Source organism: Ranitomeya imitator, chromosome 6 (genome assembly GCF_032444005.1).
Source record: "Ranitomeya imitator isolate aRanImi1 chromosome 6, aRanImi1.pri, whole genome shotgun sequence".
Taxonomy (NCBI): Eukaryota; Metazoa; Chordata; class Amphibia; order Anura; family Dendrobatidae; genus Ranitomeya; species Ranitomeya imitator.
The window spans coordinates 3,770,213-3,796,498 of NC_091287.1; the positions used below are offsets into that span (position 1 = coordinate 3,770,213).

Below are 26,286 nucleotides of genomic sequence, written 5' to 3' on the forward strand. Positions count from 1 at the left end.
TAGTCTGAACACGGTCCTAAGGTCACCAGCAGAAGATCAGATACAAAGGGGCAATAACGAGCGGGTAGGCTGAACACGGTCCAAACGTTAGCAGCAGATCAGATGCAAAGGGAAAATAATGAGCGGGTAGTCTGAACACGGTCCAAAGGTCAGCAGCAGAAGATCAGAATTTACAGCACAGGTATCATGCGACATAAACCAGAGGCTACAAGCTTAGAACAAGCTTTTGACTGGCAGTGATCTGGACCAGACAACTCACCTAAATAGCAGGGAAATTACCAAGACCAGGGAGCACCTGTAGAAATCTCTACACCCACCAGTCTCAGACAGGTCCACCGCACTGTCAATCAAAGCACTGACCGCTCAGCACAAGATAGGATGACAGAGCTGTCCGTCACCGACTCCCAGACACTCTGAGCAGAGACTGCTACTTATTCCCTATGATTAGATCCCAATATTATTGTGACCCGTGGTGACCCTAGCACGTGTTATGTAATTATATCACTATTTTTAACAGTATTAATAAAAGTTATATTTTAGGAGGCTTTTCATTGTGTGGTTGTGGTGAAATATGTGTGGATATATATATATATATATATATATATATATATATATATATATAAATCTATATGTGTGTAGTGACATATGTCTAGGGTTATATGTGTGACTAGTGATAATGTAACATCTGTCCTGAAGGCAAGTCGCACCTAGGTGTTAATAGGTACTTCCTTGGGACTAGTAGAAATTGTGTCTCCTTATCCCACCAGGAAGTCTAGCTAAGGCCAAGAAGAAAAGTAACATTTGACACCTCTGAGGTCTTGGAGGGGAGATGCTAAATTGCGGCCTGAGGGAATCTATCCCTGAGAACCTTTCCACAAGAGAAAATAATATATTCATTGGGGGCACGGCCGTGGCCCAATCAAACAGGCAGCAATTATGATATTGACCTGGGAGGCCAGTCTAGAAACCTGACCTCAGACCAAAGTTATAAATTTAGGCTGCAGACAGAGAATTGTGTTCACATGTGAGGGCAGCCTGAGAAGCTGATGTGTTCCACCAACTCCATTTACCACCCCCCCTCAGGGAGCAGAAAGCAGACTACCAGTTAGATGATTTCTGTAAGTTTTCTCCTGTTTATTTTGACACTGTTTTGCATAAGTTGTATGTCTTTTTATTATCATATTTTTCTACCTTTTTTCTTATTATAAGCATTGAACTTTTTGCTATTAAAGTATAACACTTTAACAAGTTGAACCTTGAATGTTCTAAAGAATCCATAGCCTAAGGTGTGTGAGCCTTATGAGTGATAGACATTATTAGCATTGTTAGTTCCGGGACTCATCGCCCCTGTATTCAATGAGTGGTGGCAGTGTGTATGAGCGGGTGTGTGGCCTGGGTTGGTGTGTGATTTATGCTCCCACTACAGCATAGGACAGAGGTTGAATGCTGGACTGAGAGTGGGGAGATAGATTAACCCTTGCAGGCACAACCCCAAGTCACGTGTGAGAGCAGGCACGTGACGAATAAGTGACACCATGGAGAAGGGATCTGTGACAGTGGTTATAACAATCCAGGACTTCCATCTTCTTCTGGTTATTTGGGGGTGTCTTGCTGAAAAACATCCCCACAGTACAATGCTGCCCCCACCATGCCTCACTGTGGGGATGGGGATCTTCTAGTGATGCGTGGTGTTAATTTGCACTTTTTGGAATTATGGCCTAAAGGTTTGCCCCAGATCTCATCAGACAGAACATGTTCTTCACAGGCTTTTGGCCAACATGATTGCGGTTTGGGCAGAAAATAACAGGGCTTGGATGTTTGCAAAAAAAGGCTCCATCTTGACCCCCAACCACACAGGCCAGACATATGTTGAACACAACCTGGACTGGCCTGAAATTCCTGCAGCTCCTCTGATGTTGCTGTCGGCCTCTTGCAGCCTCCAACACCAACATTTTTGTCTTGTCATCAGTTTTTGAGGGACGCCAGTTCTCAGTAATGTCACTGTGGAGCTTGATTTTTGCCCCTTCTTCTGATGTCTTCAGTGTCCATGATTGATCTAATGCCTGGAAATGGTTTTGTTTCTTCTCCTCACTGACAACTTTCTACAACGAGTTCCTTTGCTGTGTTGTCAGCTGTTTACAGACCAGAAAATGTCAGGAAAATACTCCGTGAGCAGCGACACTTTTTCTGGAGTTAATCAGAATCACTGTAAATGTGATCGTCGGATTCTGAAAACAACCACATCCCCAATTATACAGTAGGAGGGTGTTCATACTTATGCAATGACTTAATTTTCTTCTTAAAAGTATTTCAGTTTGCTTCTCAGTGGATTTGTACAGATTATGGGCGACATTGAAGATGGGGAAAGTTCTGAAATGTTTCTTGGTAGGATTTATTTACATTAAAATAACCTGGCGTTTAACAGGGGCGTGCAGACTTTTTATATCCTTAGTTTACCCCTAACACGGAACAAACGTGACCCTTACCTTGCAAGTGCTGATATCTGGAGAGTGTATACCAGACATAAAGCTGAAGCGTGGTCTACACTGAGGAGCCCCGACAGCGCCGGGCCCCTACCCCGACAGCGCGGAGCCCCTGCCCCGACAGTGCATGGCCCCTACCCCGACAGCGCAGGGCCCCTCCCCGACAGCGCAGGGCCCCTATCCCGACAGCACAGGGCCTCTACCCCGACAGCGCCGGGCCCCTCCCCGACAGCGCAGGGCCCCTCCCCGACAGCGCAGGGCCCCTGCTCCGACAGTGCATGGCCCCTACCCCGACAGCGCCGGGCCCCTACCCCGACAGCGCGGAGCCCCTGCCCCGACAGCACATGGCCCCTACCCCGACTGTGCCGGGCCCCTACCCCGACAGCGCGGAGCCCCTGCCCCGACAGCACATGGCCCCTACCCCGACAGCGCCGGGCCCCTCCCCGACAGCGCAGGGCCCCTCCCCGACAGCGCAGGGCCCCTCCCCGACAGCGCAGGGCCCCTATCCCGACAGCACAGGGCCGCTACCCCGACAGCGCGGGGCCCCTACCCCGACAGCACGTGGCCCCTACCCCGACAGCGCCGGGCCCCTCCCCGACAGCGCAGGGCCCCTCCCCGACAGCGCAGGGCCCCTCCCCAACAGCGCAGGGCCCCTCCCCAACAGCGCCGGTCCCCTACCCCGACAGTGCAGGGCCCCTCCCCGACAGCGCATGGCCCCTACCCCGACAGCGCAGGGCCCCTGCCCCCACAGCGCAGGGCATATATCCCGACAGCGCAGGGCCCCTGCCCCCACAGCGCAGGGCCCCTCCCCAACAGCGCAGGGCATATATCCCGACAGCGCAGGGCCCCTGCCCCCACAGCGCAGGGCCCCTCCCCAACAGCGCAGGGCATATATCCCGACAGCGCAGGGCCCCTGCCCCCACAGCGCAGGGCCCCTCCCCAACAGCGCAGGGCATACATCCCGACAGCGCAGGGCATATATCCCGACAGCGCAGGGCATATATCCCGACAGCGCAGGGCATATATCCCGACAGCGCAGGGCATATATCCCGACAGCGCAGGGCATATATCCCGACAGCGCAGGGCATATATCCCGACAGCGCAGGGCATATATCCCGACAGCGCAGGGCATATATCCCGACAGCGCAGGGCATATATCCCGACAGCGGACGGCATATATCCCGACAGCGCAGGGCCCCTGCCCCCACAGCGCCACCTCCTCTCACACTCACCCTTGTTGGTGACGCGAGTGCGGCTCAGATTCACTTTCAAGAGATTTTTGCACTTCCGGACTCCGAGCTTCAAGACATTGTCACCAACCATGGTGTCCGACAATCCCAGGACCTGTGAGGGAGAACACGGCCGATCAGTGAGGCGACGTCTGCGGCACGTGGGCACCACGATACGACCCCATCACATCCACCCATCCCCCAATGTACTGTGCCCCATCATGTGTCACATCAGGACCAGGCTGCTCTCCACTACACAATGGGGGTCCGTATCATGGAGACCACAACTGACCTGGAGGTGCAGGAGATGGGGGATGCACTCAGACACCCCTCTGCTGGTCACTTTAGTCCGATCCAGACTCAGCTGCTCCAAAAGCTTCAGCCCCCGCAGGTGAAGGAGTCCGGAGTCCGACACCGACGTGTTACACAGAGAGAGGACACGCAACCTGGGAAAGCAACAAAAGTACAGGAGAGCGTCCGTCACCACTAACCACACCCATCACTGATAGCACACGTGTACATGAGGGTCCGTCACCACTAACCACACCCATCACTGATAGCACACGTGTACATGAGGGTCCGTCACCACTAACCACACCCATCACTGATAGCACACGTGTACATGAGGGTCCGTCACCACTAACCACACCCATCACTGATAGCACACGTGTACATGAGGGTCCGTCACCACTAACCACACCCATCACTGATAGCACACGTGTACATGAGGGTCCGTCACCACTAACCACACCCATCACTGATAGCACACGTGTACATGAGGGTCCGTCACCGCTAACCACACCCATCACTGATAGCACACGTGTACATGAGGGTCCGTCACCACTAACCACACCCATCACTGATAGCACACGTGTATATGAGGGTCCGTCACCACTAACCACACCCATCACTGATAGCACACGTGTACATGAGGGTCCGTCACCACTAACCACACCCATCACTGATAGCACACGTGTACATGAGGATCCGTCACCACTAACCACACCCATCACTGATAGCACACGTGTACATGAGGGTCCGTCACCGCTAACCCCACCCATCACTGATAACACACGTGTACATGAGGGTCCGTCACCACTAACCACACCCATCACTGATAGCACACGTGTACATGAGGGTCCGTCACCGCTAACCACACCCATCACTGATAGCACACGTGTACATGAGGATCCGTCACCACTAACCACACCCATCACTGATAGCACACGTGTACATGAGGGTCCGTCACCACTAACCACACCCATCACTGATAGCACACGTGTACATGAGGGTCCGTCACCACTAACCACACCCATCACTGATAGCACACGTGTACATGAGGGTCCGTCACCACTAACCACACCCATCACTGATAGCACACGTGTACATGAGGGTCCGTCACCACTAACCACACCCATCACTGATAGCACACGTGTACATGAGGGTCCGTCACCACTAACCACACCCATCACTGATAACACACGTGTATATGAGGGTCCGTCACCACTAACCACACCCATCACTGATAACACACGTGTACATGAGAGGGTCCGTCACCGCTAACCACACACGTGTACATGAGGGTCTGTCACCGCTAACCACACCCATCACTGATAACACACGTGTATATGAGGGTCCGTCACCACTAACCACACCCATCACTGATAATACACGTGTACATGAGGGTCCGTCACCACTAACCACACCCATCACTGATAGCACACGTGTACATGAGGGTCCGTCACCGCTAACCACACCCATCACTGATAACACACGTGTACATGAGGGTCCGTCACCGCTAACCACAACCATCACTGATAGCACACGTGTACATGAGGGTCCGTCACCACTAACCACACCCATCACTGATAGCACACGTGTACATGAGGGTCCGTCACCACTAACCACACCCATCACTGATAGCACACGTGTACATGAGGGTCCGTCACCGCTAACCACACCCATCACTGATAACACACGTGTACATGAGGGTCCGTCACCACTAACCACACCCATCACTGATAACACACGTGTACATGAGGGTCTGTCACCACTAACCACACCCATCACTGATAGCACACGTGTACATGAGGATCCGTCACCACTAACCACACCCATCACTGATAGCACACGTGTACATGAGGGTCCGTCACCGCTAACCACACCCATCACTGATAACACACGTGTACATGAGGGTCCGTCACCACTAACCACACCCATCACTGATAACACACGTGTACATGAGGGTCTGTCACCGCTAACCACACCCATCACTGATAGCACACGTGTACATGAGGGTCCGTCACCACTAACCACACCCATCACTGATAGCACACGTGTACATGAGGGTCCGTCACCACTAACCACACCCATCACTGATAACACACGTGTACATGAGGGTCCGTCACCGCTAACCACACCCATCACTGATAGCACACGTGTACATGAGGGTCCGTCACCGCTAACCACACCCATCACTGATAGCACACGTGTATATGAGGGTCCGTCACCTCTAACCACACCCATCACTGATAACAAACGTGTACATGAGGGTCCGTCACCACTAACCACACCCATCACTGATAGCACACGTGTACATGAGGGTCCGTCACCACTAACCACACCCATCACTGATAACACACGTGTATATGAGGGTCCGTCACCACTAACCACACCCATCACTGATAACACACGTGTACATGAGAGGGTCCGTCACCGCTAACCACACACGTGTACATGAGGGTCCGTCACCGCTAACCACACCCATCACTGATAACACACGTGTATATGAGGGTCCGTCACCACTAACCACACCCATCACTGATAACACACGTGTACATGAGGGTCCGTCACCGCTAACCACAACCATCACTGATAGCACACGTGTATATGAGGGTCCGTCACCGCTAACCACACACGTGTACATGAGGGTCCGTCACCGCTAACCACACCCATCACTGATAGCACACGTGTATATGAGGGTCCGTCACCGCTAACCACACCCATCACTGATAGCACACGTGTATATGAGGGTCCGTCACCGCTAACCACACCCATCACTGATAGCACACGTGTATATGAGGGTCCGTCACCGCTAACCCCACCCATCACTGATAGCACACGTGTATATGAGGGTCTGTCACCGCTAACCACACCCATCACTGATAGCACACGTGTATATGAGGGTCCGTCACCGCTAACCACACCCATCACTGATAACACACGTGTATATGAGGGTCCGTCACCGCTAACCACACCCATCACACGTGTATATGAGGGTCCATCACCACTAACCACACCCATCACTGATAGCACACGTGTACATGAGGGTCCGTCACCACTAACCACACCCATCACTGATAGCACACATGTACATGAGGGTCCATCACCGCTAACCCCACCCATCACTGATAGCACACGTGTATATGAGGGTCTGTCACCGCTAACCACACCCATCACACGTGTATATGAGGGTCCATCACCACTAACCACACCCATCACTGATAGCACACGTGTATATGAGGGTCCGTCACCACTAACCACACCCATCACTGATAGCACACGTGTATATGAGGGTCCGTCACCGCTAACCACACCCATCCCTGATAGCACACGTGTACATGAGGGTTCGTCACCGCTAACCACACCCATCACTGATAGCACACGTGTATATGAGGGTCCGTCACCGCTAACCACACCCATCACTGATAGCACACGTGTACATGAGGGTCCGTCACCGCTAACCCCACCCATCACTGATAGCACACGTGTATATGAGGGTCCGTCACCGCTAACCACACCCATCACTGATAGCACACGTGTATATGAGGGTCCGTCACCGCTAACCACACCCATCACTGATAACAAACGTGTATATGAGGGTCCGTCACCGCTAACCACACCCATCACACGTGTATATGAGGGTCCATCACCACTAACCACACCCATCACTGATAGCACACGTGTATATGAGGGTCCGTCACCGCTAACCACACCCATCACTGATAGCACACGTGTATATGAGGGTCCGTCACCGCTAAACACACCCATCACACGTGTATATGAGGGTCCATCACCACTAACCACACCCATCACTGATAGCACACGTGTATATGAGGGTCCGTCACCACTAACCACACCCATCACTGATAGCACACGTGTATATGAGGGTCCGTCACCGCTAAACACACCCATCCCTGATAGCACACGTGTACATGAGGGTTCGTCACCGCTAACCACACCCATCACTGATAGCACACGTGTACATGAGGGTCCGTCACCGCTAACCCCACCCATCACTGATAGCACACGTGTATATGAGGGTCCGTCACCGCTAACCACACCCATCACTGATAGCACACGTGTATATGAGGGTCCGTCACCACTAACCACACCCATCACTGATAACACACGTGTACATGAGGGTCCGTCACCACTAACCACACCCATCACTGATAGCACACGTGTATATGAGGGTCTGTCACCGCTAACCACACCCATCACTGATAGCACACGTGTATATGAGGGTCTGTTACCGCTAACCACACCCATCACTGATAACACACGTGTACATGAGGGTCCGTCACCGCTAACCACACCCATCACTGATAACACACATGTATATGAGGGTCCGTCACCGCTAACCACACCCATCACTGATAGCACACGTGTACATGAGGGTCCGTCACCACTAACCACACACGTGTACATGAGAGGGTCCGTCACCACTAACCACACACGTGTACATGAGAGGGTCCGTCACCACTAACCACACACGTGTACATGAGAGGGTCCGTCACCGCTAACCACACACGTGTACATGAGGGTCCGTCACCACTAACCACACCCATCACTGATAGCACACGTGTACATGAGGGTCCGTCACCGCTAACCACACCCATCACTGATAACACACGTGTATATGAGAGGGTCCGTCACCTCTAACCGCACACGTGTACATGAGAGGGTCCGTCACCACTAACCACACACGTGTACATGAGAGGGTCCGTCACCACTAACCACACACGTGTACATGAGAGGGTCCGTCACCACTAACCACACACGTGTACATGAGAGGGTCCGTCACCACTAACCACACACGTGTACATGAGAGGGTCCGTCATCGCTAACCGCACACGTGTACATGAGAGGGTCCGTCACCACTAACCGCACACGTGTACATGAGAGGGTCCGTCACCGCTAACCGCACACGTGTACATGAGAGGGTCCGTCACCGCTAACCACACACGTGTACATGAGAGGGTCCGTCACCGCTAACCACACCCATCGCTGATAACACACGTGTATATGAGGGTCCGTCACCACTAACCACACACGTGTATATGAGGGTCCGTCACCACTAACCACACACGTGTACATGAGAGGGTCCGTCACCGCTAACCACACACGTGTACATGAGAGGGTCCGTCACCGCTAACCACACCCATCGCTGATAGCACACGTGTACATGAGGGTCCGTCACCTCTAACCACACCCATCACTGATAGCACACGTGGCCATGAGGGTCCGTCACCGCTAACCACACCCATCACTGATAGCACCCGTGGCCATGAGGGTCCGTCACCTCTAACCACACCCATCACTGATAGCACACGTGGCCATGAGGGTCCGTCACCACTAACCACACCCATCACTGATCATGTGTATATGAGGGTCCGTAACCTCTAACCACACCCATCACTGATAGCACACGTGTACATGAGGGTCCGTCACCGCTAACCACACCCATCACTGATAGCACACGTGTATATGAGGGTCCGTCACCACTAACCACATCCATCACTGATAACACACGTGTACATGAGAGGGTCCGTCACCGCTAACCACACCCATCACTGATAGCACACGTGTATATGAGGGTCCGTCACCGCTAACCACACCCATCACTGATAGCACATGTGTACATGAGGGTCCGTCACCGCTAACCACACCCATCACTGATAACACACATGTATATGAGGGTCCGTCACCGCTAACCACACCCATCACTGATAGCACACGTGTACATGAGGGTCCGTCACCACTAACCACACACGTGTACATGAGAGGGTCCGTCACCACTAACCACACACGTGTACATGAGAGGGTCCGTCACCACTAACCACACACGTGTACATGAGAGGGTCCGTCACCGCTAACCACACCCATCACACGTGTATATGAGGGTCCATCACCACTAACCACACCCATCACTGATAGCACACGTGTATATGAGGGTCGGTCACCGCTAACCACACCCATCACTGATAGCACACGTGTACATGAGGGTCCGTCACCTCTAACCACACCCATCACTGATAACACACGTGTACATGAGGGTCCGTCACCTCTAACCACACCCATCACTGATAACACACGTGTACATGAGGGTCCGTCACCGCTAACCACACCCATCACTGATAGCACACGTGTACATGAGGGTCCGTCACCTCTAACCACACCCATCACTGATAGCACACGTGGCCATGAGGGTCCGTCACCGCTAACCACACCCATCACTGATAGCACCCGTGGCCATGAGGGTCCGTCACCTCTAACCACACCCATCACTGATAGCACACGTGGCCATGAGGGTCCGTCACCACTAACCACACCCATCACTGATCATGTGTATATGAGGGTCCGTAACCTCTAACCACACCCATCACTGATAGCACACGTGTACATGAGGGTCCGTCACCGCTAACCACACCCATCACTGATAGCACACGTGTATATGAGGGTCCATCACCGCTAACCACACCCATCACTGATAACACACATGTATATGAGGGTCCGTCACCACTAACCACACACGTGTACATGAGAGGGTCCGTCACCACTAACCACACACGTGTACATGAGAGGGTCCGTCACCACTAACCACACACGTGTACATGAGAGGGTCCGTCACCGCTAACCACACCCATCACACGTGTATATGAGGGTCCATCACCACTAACCACACCCATCACTGATAGCACACGTGTATATGAGGGTCCGTCACCACTAACCACACCCATCACTGATAGCACACGTGTATATGAGGGTCCGTCACCGCTAACCACACCCATCCCTGATAGCACACGTGTACATGAGGGTCCGTCACCGCTAACCCCACCCATCACTGATAGCACACGTGTATATGAGGGTCCGTCACCGCTAACCACACCCATCACTGATAGCACACGTGTATATGAGGGTCCGTCACCACTAACCACATCCATCACTGATAACACACGTGTACATGAGAGGGTCCGTCACCGCTAACCACACCCATCACTGATAGCACACGTGTATATGAGGGTCCGTCACCGCTAACCACACCCATCACTGATAACACACGTGTACATGAGGGTCCGTCACCGCTAACCACACCCATCACTGATAGCACATGTGTACATGAGGGTCCGTCACCGCTAACCACACCCATCACTGATAACACACATGTATATGAGGGTCCGTCACCGCTAACCACACCCATCACTGATAACACACGTGTACATGAGGGTCCGTCACCACTAACCATACACGTGTACATGAGAGGGTCCGTCACCACTAACCACACACGTGTACATGAGAGGGTCCGTCACCACTAACCACACACGTGTACATGAGAGGGTCCGTCACCGCTAACCACACACGTGTACATGAGGGTCCGTCACCACTAACCACACCCATCACTGATAGCACACGTGTACATGAGGGTCCGTCACCACTAACCACACACGTGTACATGAGAGGGTCCGTCACCACTAACCACACACGTGTACATGAGAGGGTCCGTCACCACTAACCACACACGTGTACATGAGAGGGTCCGTCATCGCTAACCGCACACGTGTACATGAGAGGGTCCGTCACCACTAACCGCACACGTGTACATGAGAGGGTCCGTCACCGCTAACCGCACACGTCTACATGAGAGGGTCCGTCACTGCTAACCACACACGTGTACATGAGAGGGTCCGTCACCGCTAACCACACCCATCGCTGATAACACACGTGTATATGAGAGGGTCCGTCACCTCTAACCGCACACGTGTACATGAGAGGGTCCGTCACCACTAACCACACACGTCTACATGAGAGGGTCCGTCACCGCTAACCACACACGTGTACATGAGAGGGTCCGTCACCACTAACCACACACGTGTACATGAGAGGGTCCGTCACCGCTAACCGCACACGTGTACATGAGAGGGTCCGTCACCACTAACCACACACGTCTACATGAGAGGGTCCGTCACCGCTAACCACACACGTGTACATGAGAGGGTCCGTCACCGCTAACCACACACGTGTACATGAGAGGGTCCGTCACCGCTAACCGCACACGTGTACATGAGAGGGTCCGTCACCACTAACCACACACGTGTACATGAGAGGGTCCGTCACCGCTAACCGCACACGTGTACATGTTAGGGTCCGTCACCGCTAACCGCACACGTGTACATGAGAGGGTCCGTCACCGCTAACCACACACGTGTACATGAGAGGGTCCGTCACCGCTAACCACACCCATCGCTGATAACACACGTGTATATGAGGGTCCGTCACCACTAACCACACACGTGTATATGAGGGTCCGTCACCACTAACCACACACGTGTACATGAGAGGGTCCGTCACCGCTAACCGCACACGTGTACATGAGAGGGTCCGTCACCGCTAACCACACACGTGTACATGAGAGGGTCCGTCACCGCTAACCACACCCATCGCTGATAACACACGTGTATATGAGAGGGTCCGTCACCTCTAACCGCACACGTGTACATGAGAGGGTCCGTCACCACTAACCACACACGTGTACATGAGAGGGTCCGTCACCGCTAACCACACACGTGTATATGAGGGTCCGTCACCACTAACCACACACGTGTACATGAGAGGGTCCGTTCGCCGTCCCTCCTCACCCCCAGCAGCCTCTCCTTGCCGTCTCTCACCCTTCTGCCGCGGACGGGTGATGACAGGGGGCTCTCACCTCGTGAGCTGTGCGATGTGCTGCACGCCGCCATCTGTGATCTGGGTGTGATCTGTGAGGTCTAACTCTGAGAGACCGCTGTGGTGAGACAGATGTGACAGTCCGGCGTCTGACAGGCTGTGTCTCCCGGGAAGCAGTAGACGCAAGAGGGACAGACCTGTGACAGGAGAGAAGCCGCTCAGGACACCAGGGAGAACAGTGCACACACCACCGAGAGGGAGCGGAGCCCGAGACCTCACCAGACAGCAGCTCCAACACCCGGCTGGAGCTAAGAGACTGCACCCCCGATAGTGTGAGTGTGGAGAGCGCCGGGAGGGCAGAGACGGTCTGCAGCGACTGCTCAGTCACACGAGTGCTGTCCAAATGGAGTGTCGTCAATTGCTTCAGACCAGACAATGAGGAGATGTCTGACACCTAAGAGACAAAGAGACAGATGAGTGTGTGAGAGACCACACATAGAAAGAGGGGTCAGTGTACCCCACAAACGTGAGGACCATTGTAGGCTGCCACCACGGTCCCACCTGGGTGTGCTTCATGCTCAGTACCCTAAGATCTGGGCAGCGCTCCACCAACACGCTGAGGGTGCGCTCAGTGATCGCCGTCTGATTGACGCTCAGATGGGTGAGGGAGCAGCTCGTGTTCAGCAGGAAATCACACATCCCACCATCGCTGACTTTATTCTGATCCAGCACAAGATGAGACAAATGCTTCAGACCTGCAGAGACACAGAAGCAAAAACCAGAAGTGATCAGAACACGGAGCAAAGAATGGGGCAAGGCAGACAAAGCCGAGCGATTGCAGAGAGAGATCAGACAAAGCCGAGCGATGGCAGAGAGAGAGATCTGTTATGATCCGGTGACCTTGGAGCAGCATGAAAACTTTCACTGGAGTAGGTGGTAACTGTACTGACCGCAAACCCTGATCTTATCACCGCAACTAGAAGTAGCCGTGGGGTGTGCATAACAAAACCTAGACACCTCGACACAGCCGGAGGACTAAATACCCCTATAGATGGAAATAGGAATTCTACCTTGCCTCAGAGCAGAACCCCAAAGGATAGGCAGCCCCCCACAAATATTGGCTGTGAGTAGTAGAGGAAAGACACACGCAGGCAGGAAACAAGATTTAGCAAAAGAGGCCACTCTAGCTAAATAGGAAAGGATAGGACAGAATACTAAGCGGTCAGTATTAAAACCCTTCCAAAAATATCCACAGCAGAAAATACAAAAACTCCACCATCTAACTAAAGATGTGGAGCGTATATCTGCAACTCCAGAGAATCCAACAAGACTGAGAAAACACTGACACAGTCTAAGCTGGACAAGAGAAAAACAAATTAATAGCACAGAATATAAGCACACTGCATGTGTGCCACAGAAAAAGAAACAGACACTTATCTTTGCTGAATTGGCAGCTAAGCAGGAGAAGCCAGAAAGTGATCCAACACTTCACAAGAAACATTGACAACTGGCAAGGACTAATGAATCCTGCACACCTAAATATCCCAGTCAGAACTGCAATCAGCAGATACACCTGGCCAGGACTGCGACTCAGAGACAACTGCATTCTCACCTACAACCACTGGAGGGAACTGTTATGATGCGGTGGTTTAGGAGCAACATGGAACGAGCTCTGAAGGAAGTGATAACTGTACTGACCGCAGTCCATAAGCTCAACACAACACTAGAAGTAGCCGTGGAATGCTCCTAACTCTCCCTAGGCATCTCGTCACAGCCTAAGAGCTAACTACCCCTAAAGATAGAAGCAGGAAAACTATCTTGCCTCAGAGAAAATCCCCAAAGGATAGATTAGCCCCCCACAAATAATGACTGTGAGTGGAGAGGGAAAAGACATACACAGAATGAAACCAGGATGAGCACAGGAGGCCAGTCTAGCTTGATAGATAGGACAGGATGGAATACTGTGCGGTCAGTATAAAACACTACAAAAATCCACGCAGAGTTTACAAAAAATCTCCACACCTGACTAAAGGTGTGGAGGGTAAATCTGCTTCCCAGAGCTTCCAGCAAGACAGAATTAATTCATACTGATAAGCTGGACAAACATAGAAAGCACTGAATGGATAAGTCCACAATCTGTGAACAGAAGAGAGCAAGCAAGAACTTAGCTTTGCTGAACTGGTCAGGAAAACAGGGAAATCCAAAGTGATGTGAATCCAACCAGAAAACATTTACAAGTGGCACTGGCTGAAGGAACAGCCAGGCCTAAATAGCCGAGCAGAAGAAAAGATAAGTGGAGGCAGCTGATGACAGCTAACTCCAAGGAGCAGCCATATCACTTGAAACCACAAGAGGGAGCCCAAGAGCGGAATTCACAACAGTACCCCCCCCCTTGAGGAGGGGTCACCGAACCCTCACCAGAGCCCCCAGGCCGATCAGGACGAGCCAAATGAAAAGCACGAACAAAATCGGTGGCATGGACATCGGAGGCAACAACCCAAGAATTATCCTCCTGGCCATAACCCTTCCACTTGACAAGATACTGAAGCCTCCGCCTCGAAAAACGAGAATCCAAAATCTTCTCAACCTCATATTCCAACTCTCCCTCAACCCACACCGGGGCAGGAGGGTCAACCGAGGGAACAACGGGCACCACATATCTCCGCAACAAAGATCTATGGAAAACATTTTGAATGGCAAAAGAGGCTGGAAGAGCCAAACGAAACGACACCGGATTAATAATTTCAGAAATTTTATAAGGACCAATAAACCGAGGCTTAAACTTAGGGGCCGAAATCTTCATAGGAACATGACGAGAAGACAACCAAACCAAATCCCCCACACGAAGCCGGGGACCAACACATCGACGGCGGTCAGCAAAACGTTGAGCCCTTTCCTGAGACAACGTCAAATTGTCCACCACAAGAGTCCAAATCTGCTGCAGCCTGTCCACCACAGAATCAACACCAGGACAATCAGAAGGCTCAACCTGCCCAGAAGAAAAGCGAGGATGAAAACCAAAATTACAAAAGAAAGGAGAAACCAAAGTAGCCGATCTAGCCCGATTATTAAGGGCAAACTCGGCCAACGGCAAGAAAGACACCCAATCATCCTGATCAGCAGACACAAAGCATCTCAAATAGGTCTCCAAGGTCTGATTAGTTTGCTCAGTTTGGCCATTAGTCTGAGGATGAAACGCCGAAGAAAAAGACAAATCAATGCCCATCCTAGCACAAAAGGCCCGCCAAAATCTAGAGACAAACTGAGAACCTCTGTCAGACACAATATTCTCCGGAATGCCATGCAAACGAACCACATGCTGAAAAAACAATGGAACCAGATCTGAGGAGGAAGGCAACTTAGGCAAAGGTACCAGATGGACCATTTTAGAGAACCGGTCACAAACAACTCAGATAACAGACATCTTCTGGGAAACAGGAAGGTCCGAAATAAAATCCATGGAAATATGCGTCCAGGGCCTCTCAGGGACCGGCAAAGGCAAAAGCAACCCACTAGCGCGGGAACAGCAAGGCTTGGCTCGGACGCAAGTCCCACAGGATTTCACAAAAGCACAGACATCGCGCGACAAGGACGGCCACCAAAAGAACCTAGCAACCAAATCTCTGGTACCAAAAATCCCAGGATGACCAGCCAACACTGAACAATGAACCTCAGAAATTACCTTACTTGTCCATCTATCAGGAACAAACAGCTTCCCCACAGGACAGCGGTCAGGCCTATCAGCCTGAAATTCCTGAAGCACCCGCCGCAAATCAGGAGAGATAGCAGAAAGAATCACCTCTTCCTTAAGAATGCCAACCGGCTCAAGGACTCCAGGAGAATCAGGCGAAAAACTCCTAGAGAGGGCATCAGCCTTAACATTCTTAGATCCCGGAAGATACGAGACCACAAAATCAAAACGGGAGAAAAACAGGGACCATCGAGCCTGTCTAGGATTAAGCCGCTTGGCCGACTCGAGGTAAATCAGATTCTTATGATCGGTCAGGACCACAACACGGTGTTTAGCTCCCTCAAGCCAATGTCGCCACTCCTCAAACGCCCACTTCATAGCCAACAACTCCCGATTGCCGACATCATAATTGCGTTCCGCAGGCGAAAACTTTCTGGAAAAAAAAGCACACGGTTTCATCAAAGAACCATCAGACTCCCTCTGAGACAAAACGGCCCCTGCCCCAATCTCAGAAGCGTCGACCTCAACCTGAAAAGGAAGAGAAACATCCGGCTGACGCAACACAGGGGCAGAAGTAAATCGGCGTTTAAGCTCCCGAAAGGCCTCAACAGCCGCAGAGGACCAATTCGTCACATCCGCGCCTTTCTTCGTCAAATCAGTAAGGGGCTTAACCACACTGGAAAAGTTGGCAATGAAACGGCGATAGAAATTAGCAAAGCCCAAAAATTTTTGAAGGCCCTTCACAGATGTGGGTTGAATCCAGTCATGAATAGCTTGGACCTTAACAGGATCCATTTCTATAGACGAGGGAGAAAAAATAAAACCCAAAAAAGAGACCTTCTGAACTCCGAATAGGCACTTAGACCCCTTCACAAACAGAGCATTATCACGAAGGATCTGGAACACCATCCTGACCTGCTTCACATGAGACTCCCAATCATCGGAAAAAATCAAAATATCATCCAAATATACGACCATGAATTTATCAAGATAATTGCAGAAAATATCATGCATGAAAGACTGGAACACAGATGGAGCATTAGAGAGCCCAAATGGCATCACAAGGTATTCAAAATGGCCTTCGGGCGTATTAAATGCAGTTTTCCATTCGTCACCCTGTTTAATACGAACAAGATTATATGCCCCTCGGAGGTCAATCTTAGTAAACCAACTAGCCCCCTTAATCTGAGCAAACAAATCAGTAAGCAAGGGCAAGGGGTATTGGAATTTGACCGTGATCTTATTAAGAAGACGATAATCAATACAGGGTCTCAAGGAGCCATCCTTCTTAGCAACAAAAAAGAAACCCGCTCCCAATGGTGACGAAGAGGGCCGAATATGCCCCTTCTCCAAAGATTCCTTAACATAGCTCCGCATGGCGGCATGCTCTGGCACAGACAGATTGAAAAGTTGGACCTTAGGGAACTTGCAACCAGGAATCAAGTTAAAAGCACAATCACAATCCCGGTGCGGTGGAAGGGAACTGGACTTGAGCTCATCAAATACATCCTGGAAATCCGACAAAAACTCAGGGACGTCAGAAGAGGGGGAAGAGGAAATTGACATCAAAGGAACGTCACTATGTACTCCTTGACAACCCCAACTAGTCACAGACATAGTTTTCCAATCCAGCACCGGATTATGTTCCTGTAACCATGGAAAACCCAGTACAACAACATCATGCAGGTTATGCAACACCAGAAAACGGCAATCTTCCTGATGTGCTGGAGCCATGTACATAGTCATCTGCGTCCAGTACTGAGGTTTATCCTTGGCCAAGGGTGTAGCATCAATACCCCTCAAAGGAATAGGGCTCTGCAAAGGCTGCAAGGAAAAACCACAGCGCCTGGCGAATTCTAAGTCCATTAAGTTCAGGGCAGCGCCTGAATCCACAAATGCCATGACAGAAAAGGACGACAATGAGCAAATCAGGGTCACAGATAAGAGAAATTTAGGCTGTATAGTACTAATGGTAACAGACCTAGCGACTCTCTTAGTACGCTTAGGGCAATCAGAGATAACATGAGCCGAATCACCACAGTAAAAACACAGCCTATTCTGACGTCTGAATTCCTGCCGTTCTGTTCTAGTCAAAATCCTATCACATTGCATAGGTTCAGGACTTTGCTCAGAGGACACTGCCATATGGTGCACAGCTTTGCGCTCGCGCAGACGCCGATCAATCTGAATGGCTAGAGACATAGATTCGCTCAAACCGGCAGGCGTAGGAAAGCCCAGTCTTGAGGGTCACCACGCAGCAAGGATATGATGATTTTTACTTGCTGAATGGGATCACCAGAAGAACGGGGTTTCAAAGGAAAAAACAATTTGCAGTTATTTCTAAGGTTCAAAAACTTGGATCTGTCACCCAAAAAACAAATCAGGAGTAGGAATTCTAGGCTCTAAAGCCGGAGTCTGGACAACATAATCTTGGATATTCTGTACTCTTGCAGCAAGTTGATCCACACAAGAAAACAAACCCTGAACATCCATACCAGAGCATATATCCTGAACCACCCAGATATCAAGAGGAAAAAAGAGACAAACTAGAGCACAGAAAAAAAAATGGTTCAGAACTTTCTTTTCCTTCTTTTGAGCTGCATTTAATTCATTTTTGGCCAGTTGTACTGTTATGATGCAGTGGTTTAGGAGCAACATGGAAAGAGCTCTGAAAGAAGTGGTAACTGTACTGACCGCAGTCCCTGAGCTCAACACAACACTAGAAGTCGTGGAATGCTCCTAACTCTCCCTAGGCATCTCGTCACAGCCTAAGAGCTAACTACCCCTAAAGATAGAAGCAGAAAAGCTATCTTGCCTCAGAGAAAATCCCCAAAGGATAGATTAGCCCCCCACAAATAATGACTGTGAGTGGAGAGGGAAAAGACATACACGGAATGAAACCAGGATGAGCACAAAAGGCCAGTCTAGCTTGATAGATAGGACAGGATGGAATACTGTGCGGTCAGTATAAAACACTACAAAAATCCACGCAGAGTTTACAAAAAATCTCCACACCTGACTAAAGGTGTGGAGGGTAAATCTGCTTCCCAGAGCTTCCAGCAAGACAGAATTAATTCATACTGATAAGCTGGACAAATATAGAAAGCACTGAATGGATAAGTCCACAATCTGTGAACAGAACAGAGCAAGCAAGAACTTAGCTTTGCTGAACTGGTCAGGAAAACAGGGAAATCCAAAGTGATGTGAATCCAACCAGAAACCATTTACAAGTGGCACTGGCTGAAGGAACAGCCAGGCCTAAATAGCCGAGCAGAAGAAAAGATAAGTGGAGGCAGCTGATGACAGCTAACTCCAAGGAGCAGCCATACCACTTGAAACCACAAGAGGGAGCCCAAGAGCAGAATTCACAAAAGTGCCACTTACAACCACCGGAGGGAGCCCAAGAGCGGAATTCACAACAGGGAACCCAAAAGCAGAATTCACAACAGTACCCCCCCCCTTGAGGAGGGGTCACCGAACCCTCACCAGGGCCCCTCAGGGACCGGCAATGGCAAAAGCAACCCACTAGCACGGGAACAACAAGGCTTGGCCCGCGCACAAGTCCCACAGGACTGCACAAAAGAACGCACATCACGTGACAAAGAAGGCCACCAAAAGGACCTACCAACCAAGTCTCTGGTACCAAAAATGCCAGGATGACCAGCCAACACGGAACAGTGAACCTCAGAAATCACTCTACTAGTCCATCTGTCAGAAACAAACAGTTTCCCCACAGGACAGCGGTCAGGTTTGTCAGCCTGAAATTCCTGAAGAACCCGTCGTAAATCAGGGGAAATGGCAGAAAGGACCACCCCTTCTTTCAGAATACCGACCGGTTCTAAGACCTCAGGAGAATCAGGCAAAAAACTCCTAGAGAGGGCATCAGCCTTAATATTCTTAGAACCCGGAAGGTACGAGACCACGAAATCAAAACGGGAAAAAAACAAGGACCATCGAGCCTGTCTAGGATTCAGCCGCTTGGCAGACTCGAGGTAAATCAGATTCTTATGATCGGTCAAGACCACAATACGGTGCTTGGCTCCCTCAAGCCAATGTCGCCACTCCTCAAACGCCCACTTCATAGCCAACAACTCCCGATTGCCGACATCATAATTGCGTTCAGCAGGCGAAAACTTACGGGAAAAGAAGGCACACGGTTTCATTAAGAAACCAACAGGATCCCTCTGAGACAAAACGGCCCCTGCCCCAATCTCAGAAGCGTCAACCTCAACCTGAAACGGAAGAGAAACATCCGGTTGGCGCAACACAGGGGCAGATGTAAATCGACGTTTAAGCTCCTGAAAGGCAGAGACAGCCGCAGAGGACCAATTCGCCACATCAGCGACTTTCTTCGTCAAATCGGTCAAGGGTTTAACCACGCTGGAAAAATTAGCAATGAAACGGCGATAAAAATTTGCAAAACCCAAAAATTTATGAAGGCTCTTCACGGATGTGGGCTGAATCCAATCATGAATGGCCTGAACCTTAACCGGATCCATCTCTATAGATGAGGGAGAAAAAATAAAGCCCAAAAAAGAAACCTTCTGCACCCCAAAAAGACACTTAGACCCTTTCACAAACAAGGCATTGTCACGAAGGATCTGAAATACCATCCTGACCTGCTGCACATGAGACTCCCAATCATCGGAAAAAATCAAAATATCGTCCAAATATACAATCAAGAATTTATCAAGATAATCCCGGAAGATATCATGCATGAAGGACTGAAAAACAGATGGAGCATTAGAGAGTCCGAATGGCATCACAAGGTATTCAAAATGGCATTCGGGCGTGTTAAACGCAGTTTTCCATTCATCACCTTGCTTAATACGAACAAGATTATATGCCCCTCGGAGGTCAATCTTAGTAAACCAACTAGCTCCCTTAATCCTAGCAAACAAATCGGAAAGCAAAGGTAAAGGATATTGAAACTTGACCGTGATCTTATTCAAGAGGCGATAATCAATACAGGGTCTCAAGTAACCATCTTTTTTTAGCAACAAAAAAGAACCCCGCACCCAACGGTGAAGAAGATGGCTGAATATGCCCTTTCTCCAAAGACTCCTTAATATAGCTCCGCATGGCGGCAAGTTCAGGTACAGACAGGTTGAAAAGTCGACCCTTAGGAAACTTACAGCCTGGAATCAAGTCAATAGCACAATCGCAGTCCCTGTGCGGTGGACTTGGGCTCATCGAATACATCCTGAAAATCAGACAAAAACTCCGGAATTTCAGAAGAGGGAGAAGGGGCGATAGACATCAGAGGAACATCATTATGAACCCCCTGACAGCCCCAACTAGTCACAGACATGGACTTCCAATCCAAAACAGGATTATGTACTTGCAACCATGGAAAACCCAGCACGATAACATCATGCAAATTATTCAACACCAGAAATCGACAATCTTCCTGATGGGCTGGCGCCATGTGCATGGTCACCTGTGTCCAAAACTGGGGCTTATTTTTAGCCAACGGTGTAGCATCAATGCCCCTTAAAGGAATAGGGTTCTGCAAAGACTGCAAGGGAAAACCACAACGCCTGGCAAACTTAAGTCCATTAAGTTCAAGGCGGCGCCTGAATCCACAAATGCCATGACAGAAAATGATGACAATGAGCAGATCAAGAACACAGATAATAAAAATTTAGGTTGTACAGTACTGATGGGTAATTGAACTGGCGATCCTCTTTGTCCGCTTAGGGCAGACAGAAATGACATGAGAAGCGTCGCCACAATAATAACACAACCTATTCTGACGTCTGAAACCTTGTCGTTCCGTTCTAGACAGAATCCTATCACATTGCATTGGCTCAGGAGTCTGCTCTGAGGATAACGCCACAGCGCGCACAGTTCTGCGCTCCCGTAAGCGCCGGTCAATCTGAATGGCCAGAGACATAAAATCACTCAGACCGGAAGGCGTGGGAAACCCCACCATAACATCTTTAACGGATTCAGAAAGACCCTTTCTGAAAATTGCCGCCAAAGCACCATTATTCCATTTAGTCAACACCGACCATTTTCTGAATTTCTGACAATACAATTCTGCCGCCTCTTGACCCTGAGACAGGGCCAACAAGGTCTTCTCAGCTTGATCCACCGAATTAGGTTCATCATACAGTAATCCTAACGCCTGAAAGAAGGAGTCTACATTAAGCAAAGCAGGATCCCCAGATTCCAGGGAAAATGCCCAATCCTGCGGGTCGCCACGCAGCAGGGAGATGACAATTTTAACCTGCTGAATGGAATCACCGGAGGATCGAGGTCTCAAAGCAAAAAACAGTTTACAGTTGTTTTTAAAACTCAAAAATTTGGACCTGTCACCAAAAAACAAATCAGGAGTAGGAATCTTCGGTTCTAAAACAGGAGTCTGAACAATATAATCAGAAATACCCTGTACCCTAGCAGCAAGCTGGTCTACACAAGAAGCTAATTCCTGAACATTCATGCTAGCACGAGGCTCTTCAGCCACCCAGAGATAAAGAGGGAGGAGAAGACAAAGTAGACTGAGGAAAAAAAATGGCTCAAGACCTTTCTTCCCTTCTTCTGAGATGCATTTAACTCATTACCGTCCAGTTGTACTGTTATGATCAGGTGACCTTGGAGCAGCATGAAAACTTTCACTGGAGTAGGTGGTAACTATACTGACCGCAAACCCTGATCTTATCACCGCAACTAGAAGTAGCTGTGGGGTGTGCCTAACAAAACCTAGACACCTCGACACAGCCGGAGGACTAAATACCCCTATAGATGGAAATAGGAATACTGTCTTGCCTCAGAGCAGAACCCCAAAGGATAGGCAGCCCCCCACAAATATTGACTGTGAGTAGTAGAGGAAAAGACACACGCAGGCAGGAAACAGGATTTAGCAAATGAGGCCAATTCTAGCTAAATAGGAAAGGATAGGACAGGATACTAAGCGGTCAGTATTAAAAATCCTTCCAAAAAAATCCACAGCAGAAAATACAAAAACTCCACCATCTAACTAAAGATGTGGAGTGTATATCTGCAACTCCAGAGAATCCAACAAGACTGAGAAAACATGGACACAGTCTAAGCTGGACAAGAGAAAAACAAATGAATAGCACAGAATATAAGCACACTGCATGTGTGCCACAGAAACAAAAACCAGACACTTATCTTTGCTGAATTGGCAGCTAAGCAGGAGAAGCCAGAAAGTAATCCAACACTTCACAAGAAACATTGACAACTGGAAAGGACTAATGAATCCTGCACACCTAAATATCCCAGTCAGAACTGCAATCAGCAGATACACCTGGCCAGGACTGCGACTCAGAGACAACTGCATTCCCACCTACAACCACTGGAGGGAACCCAAGAGCAGAATTCACAACAGAGATCAGACAAAGCCGAGCAATGGCAGAGCGAAATCAGACAAAGCCGAGGGATGGCAGAGAGAGATCAGACAAAGCCGAGCGATGGCAGAGAGAGATCAGACAAAGCCGAGCGATGGCAGAGAGAAATCAGACAAAGCTGAGAAATGGCAGAGAGAAATCAGACAAAGCCGAGCGATGGCAGAGAGAGATCAGACAAAGCCGAGGGATGGCAGAGAGAAATCAGACACAGACGAGCGATGGCAGAGAGAGGTCAGACAAAGCCGAGCGATGGCAGAGAGAGATCAGACAAAGCCGAGCGATGGCAGGGAGAAATCTGACAAAGCCTTTCCATTACTAACCCTAGGGCTTGATGTCTGATAGACCCCTCGTCATGATCCATTTTTGGATTTGTGGCAGATCTGGTTTCCTTCAGTTTAAGACCTTTTTTCCTTTCTGGTCATCGGGGGTTAATGCAGTCCCCCCCCCCACCCCGGTGGTCGCTGGTGTTATTGCACTGCTGCTGGGTCGGCTGATGTTTGTGGTGACCACTTCCTCCATCCTTTAGGAGGTCACCTGGTGCATCAGCTGACTGTCGGTGTTAGTTCATTCTTCAGCGACCAAGCCGGGAGTAGGAGCTTGCTGGGAACAGTTGTTCTACTGCTGTGTGCTGCGTATCTGGTGTTTCTTCCCGCTGTGCAGCAATAAGCTAAGTGTGGTTCCTTTACCTTGTCTGTATTTCCTTATGTTGTATTAGTGCAGCGGTGGGACCAGCGCTCTCCCCTGCCAGGGACTCGGTATCCTGGTTGGCGACGGGGTGAAAGAACCCGTATAGGGACGTTAGCAAGATCAGGGCACATTTGCAGGCCAGTGCAGGCGGTGCCCATTTCCCCAGTCCCTACTGACAGGGCCCACCGTTGTGATTGTGTCCCCGGTGTTCCCTCGTGTGTTGTGCTGTTTGTGACAGACCTACGGTTGGGTCGTTTCATACCGGGTCAGTCACATCGTGACATTAACACCGACCGTCACATATTTTCTGGTGAGCCATGGCCCGGATGCAGGCCTTTGCCCAACTGCTCCAGACTCTTACCACTGAGCTTAAGGATCTGCGTGGTGAGGTGGTGCAGCAGCTGCAGCAGTTGTTGGGGTTTTGGGCCTCGGCCCAGGTACAGGCTCAACCAGAACCCACGATATCTCTCCCTGACAGGTTCTCTGGAGGGAGAGATACAGTTTTGGTTTTTAAGGAGGCCTGCAAGCCATACTTCAGGCTCCGCCCTCGTTCATCAGGGAGTGAGGAACAACGGGTGGGAATCATCGTCTCCCGTCTTCAGGGTGATCCCCAATCCTGGGCCTTCTCCCTGCTGACAGCGGTTCTCCATGTTTACGGGTCGGTGGATGAGTTTTCTACGGCTCTGGTGTATGGTGATCCTGATGGCGTCTCCCTGGCGGAATCCTGACTCCGTAAAATCAAGCAGGGGACTCGGCCGGCTGAGGATTATTGCTCGGAGTTCAGGAGATTGGCCACTGACACAGAGTGGAATGACCCGGCCCTTAGGAGCCATTTTAGGCAGGGTCTGTCCCCCAGGTTGCAGGATGCTCTTGTACAGTACGCCGCTCCCAGGTCATTGGAGGCCGCCATGTCCCTTGCCATCTGGGTGGATAGACGTTTGAGGGAGAGACATACACCAAATGTGCCACCTATAGTCCTTGCTAGGGAGGAGGACAAACCTGGGCAGACGGACGAACCCATGCAGCTGGGAGGAGTTGGTTCCCAAACGGGGTTGCCTGCGGTTCGCCGTGGAGTGGGGACATGTTTTTACTGTGGGCAGACCGGTCATTTTATCAATGTCTGCCCAGCTCGCGCCAAGATACCTGTTCCATCTAAAGAGCCGCGTCCTCCTGGACGTGTGGAGTGAGGCGACCAGGGTGTGTATATTTCCTCCATTTTCTCGTCTCAGTGTACCTTACCTGCTGAGGTGGTGGTTGGCGGGGTCACTGAGAATATTCCGGTGCTGGTGGACAGTGGAGCAGGAGTCAATTTGGTGGATGCTCATTTTGTCCAGTCCCATGGCCTGATGAGTAGGACGCTAGCGAAACCCCTAAGTGTCCAGGCCATTGACTCTGTCCCGCTCAGCCAGGGGAGCATTATCCAAGTCGTAGACCATATACATCTGCGTATAGGGGCTTGTCATGAAGAGTATTTATCATGCTACGTCTTGGAGGGCACACCAACTCCCATGGTCTTAGGTCTCACTTGGTTGAAAAGACATAACCCGGTCATAGACTGGCGGTCCAGACAAGTAGTCAGCTGGGGTCAGTCGTGTAAGGACTGCTGCCCGGGAGCCACGATCTCTGCCGTCCCTCTACAACCTACCCCCAAAAGCAAGAAAAAGCGAATGGCACTGAGTAGCGCACGTTACTTACTATTATCACAGAGTGGAAGCGGAATCAATCTACAACCTACCCCTTCCCCTTCAGTGGGGGCAGCAGAGGTGATGCCAGGGAGTAGGGGCAAGACTCTACCCTCACCACAAGCTAAGGTGTCAGAGACCTCTGAGGGGAGGGTGGGGGTTCCTGAGTGACGGCTGGGAGGCGTTTGTGTCCGG

The 26,286-nt window shown here is 50.5% G+C and overlaps 1 protein-coding gene across 7 annotated transcripts in view; it reads right to left on the bottom strand.

Moving 5' to 3' along the window:
• The window catches only part of LOC138641577 (uncharacterized), a 111,562-nt gene that overhangs the window by 9,081 nt on the left and 76,195 nt on the right, over window positions 1–26,286 (bottom strand). For all 7 annotated transcript variants that reach the window (XM_069729053.1, XM_069729057.1, XM_069729055.1 and 4 more), the window contains exons 13-17: window positions 13,220–13,413; window positions 12,938–13,112; window positions 12,699–12,855; window positions 4,005–4,158; window positions 3,716–3,827 (exon numbers count right to left, since the gene is read on the bottom strand). In XM_069729053.1, coding sequence (XP_069585154.1) covers window positions 3,716–3,827; window positions 4,005–4,158; window positions 12,699–12,855; window positions 12,938–13,112; window positions 13,220–13,413 — 792 coding nt within the window. The remainder of the gene's footprint in view (window positions 1–3,715; window positions 3,828–4,004; window positions 4,159–12,698; window positions 12,856–12,937; window positions 13,113–13,219; window positions 13,414–26,286) is intronic.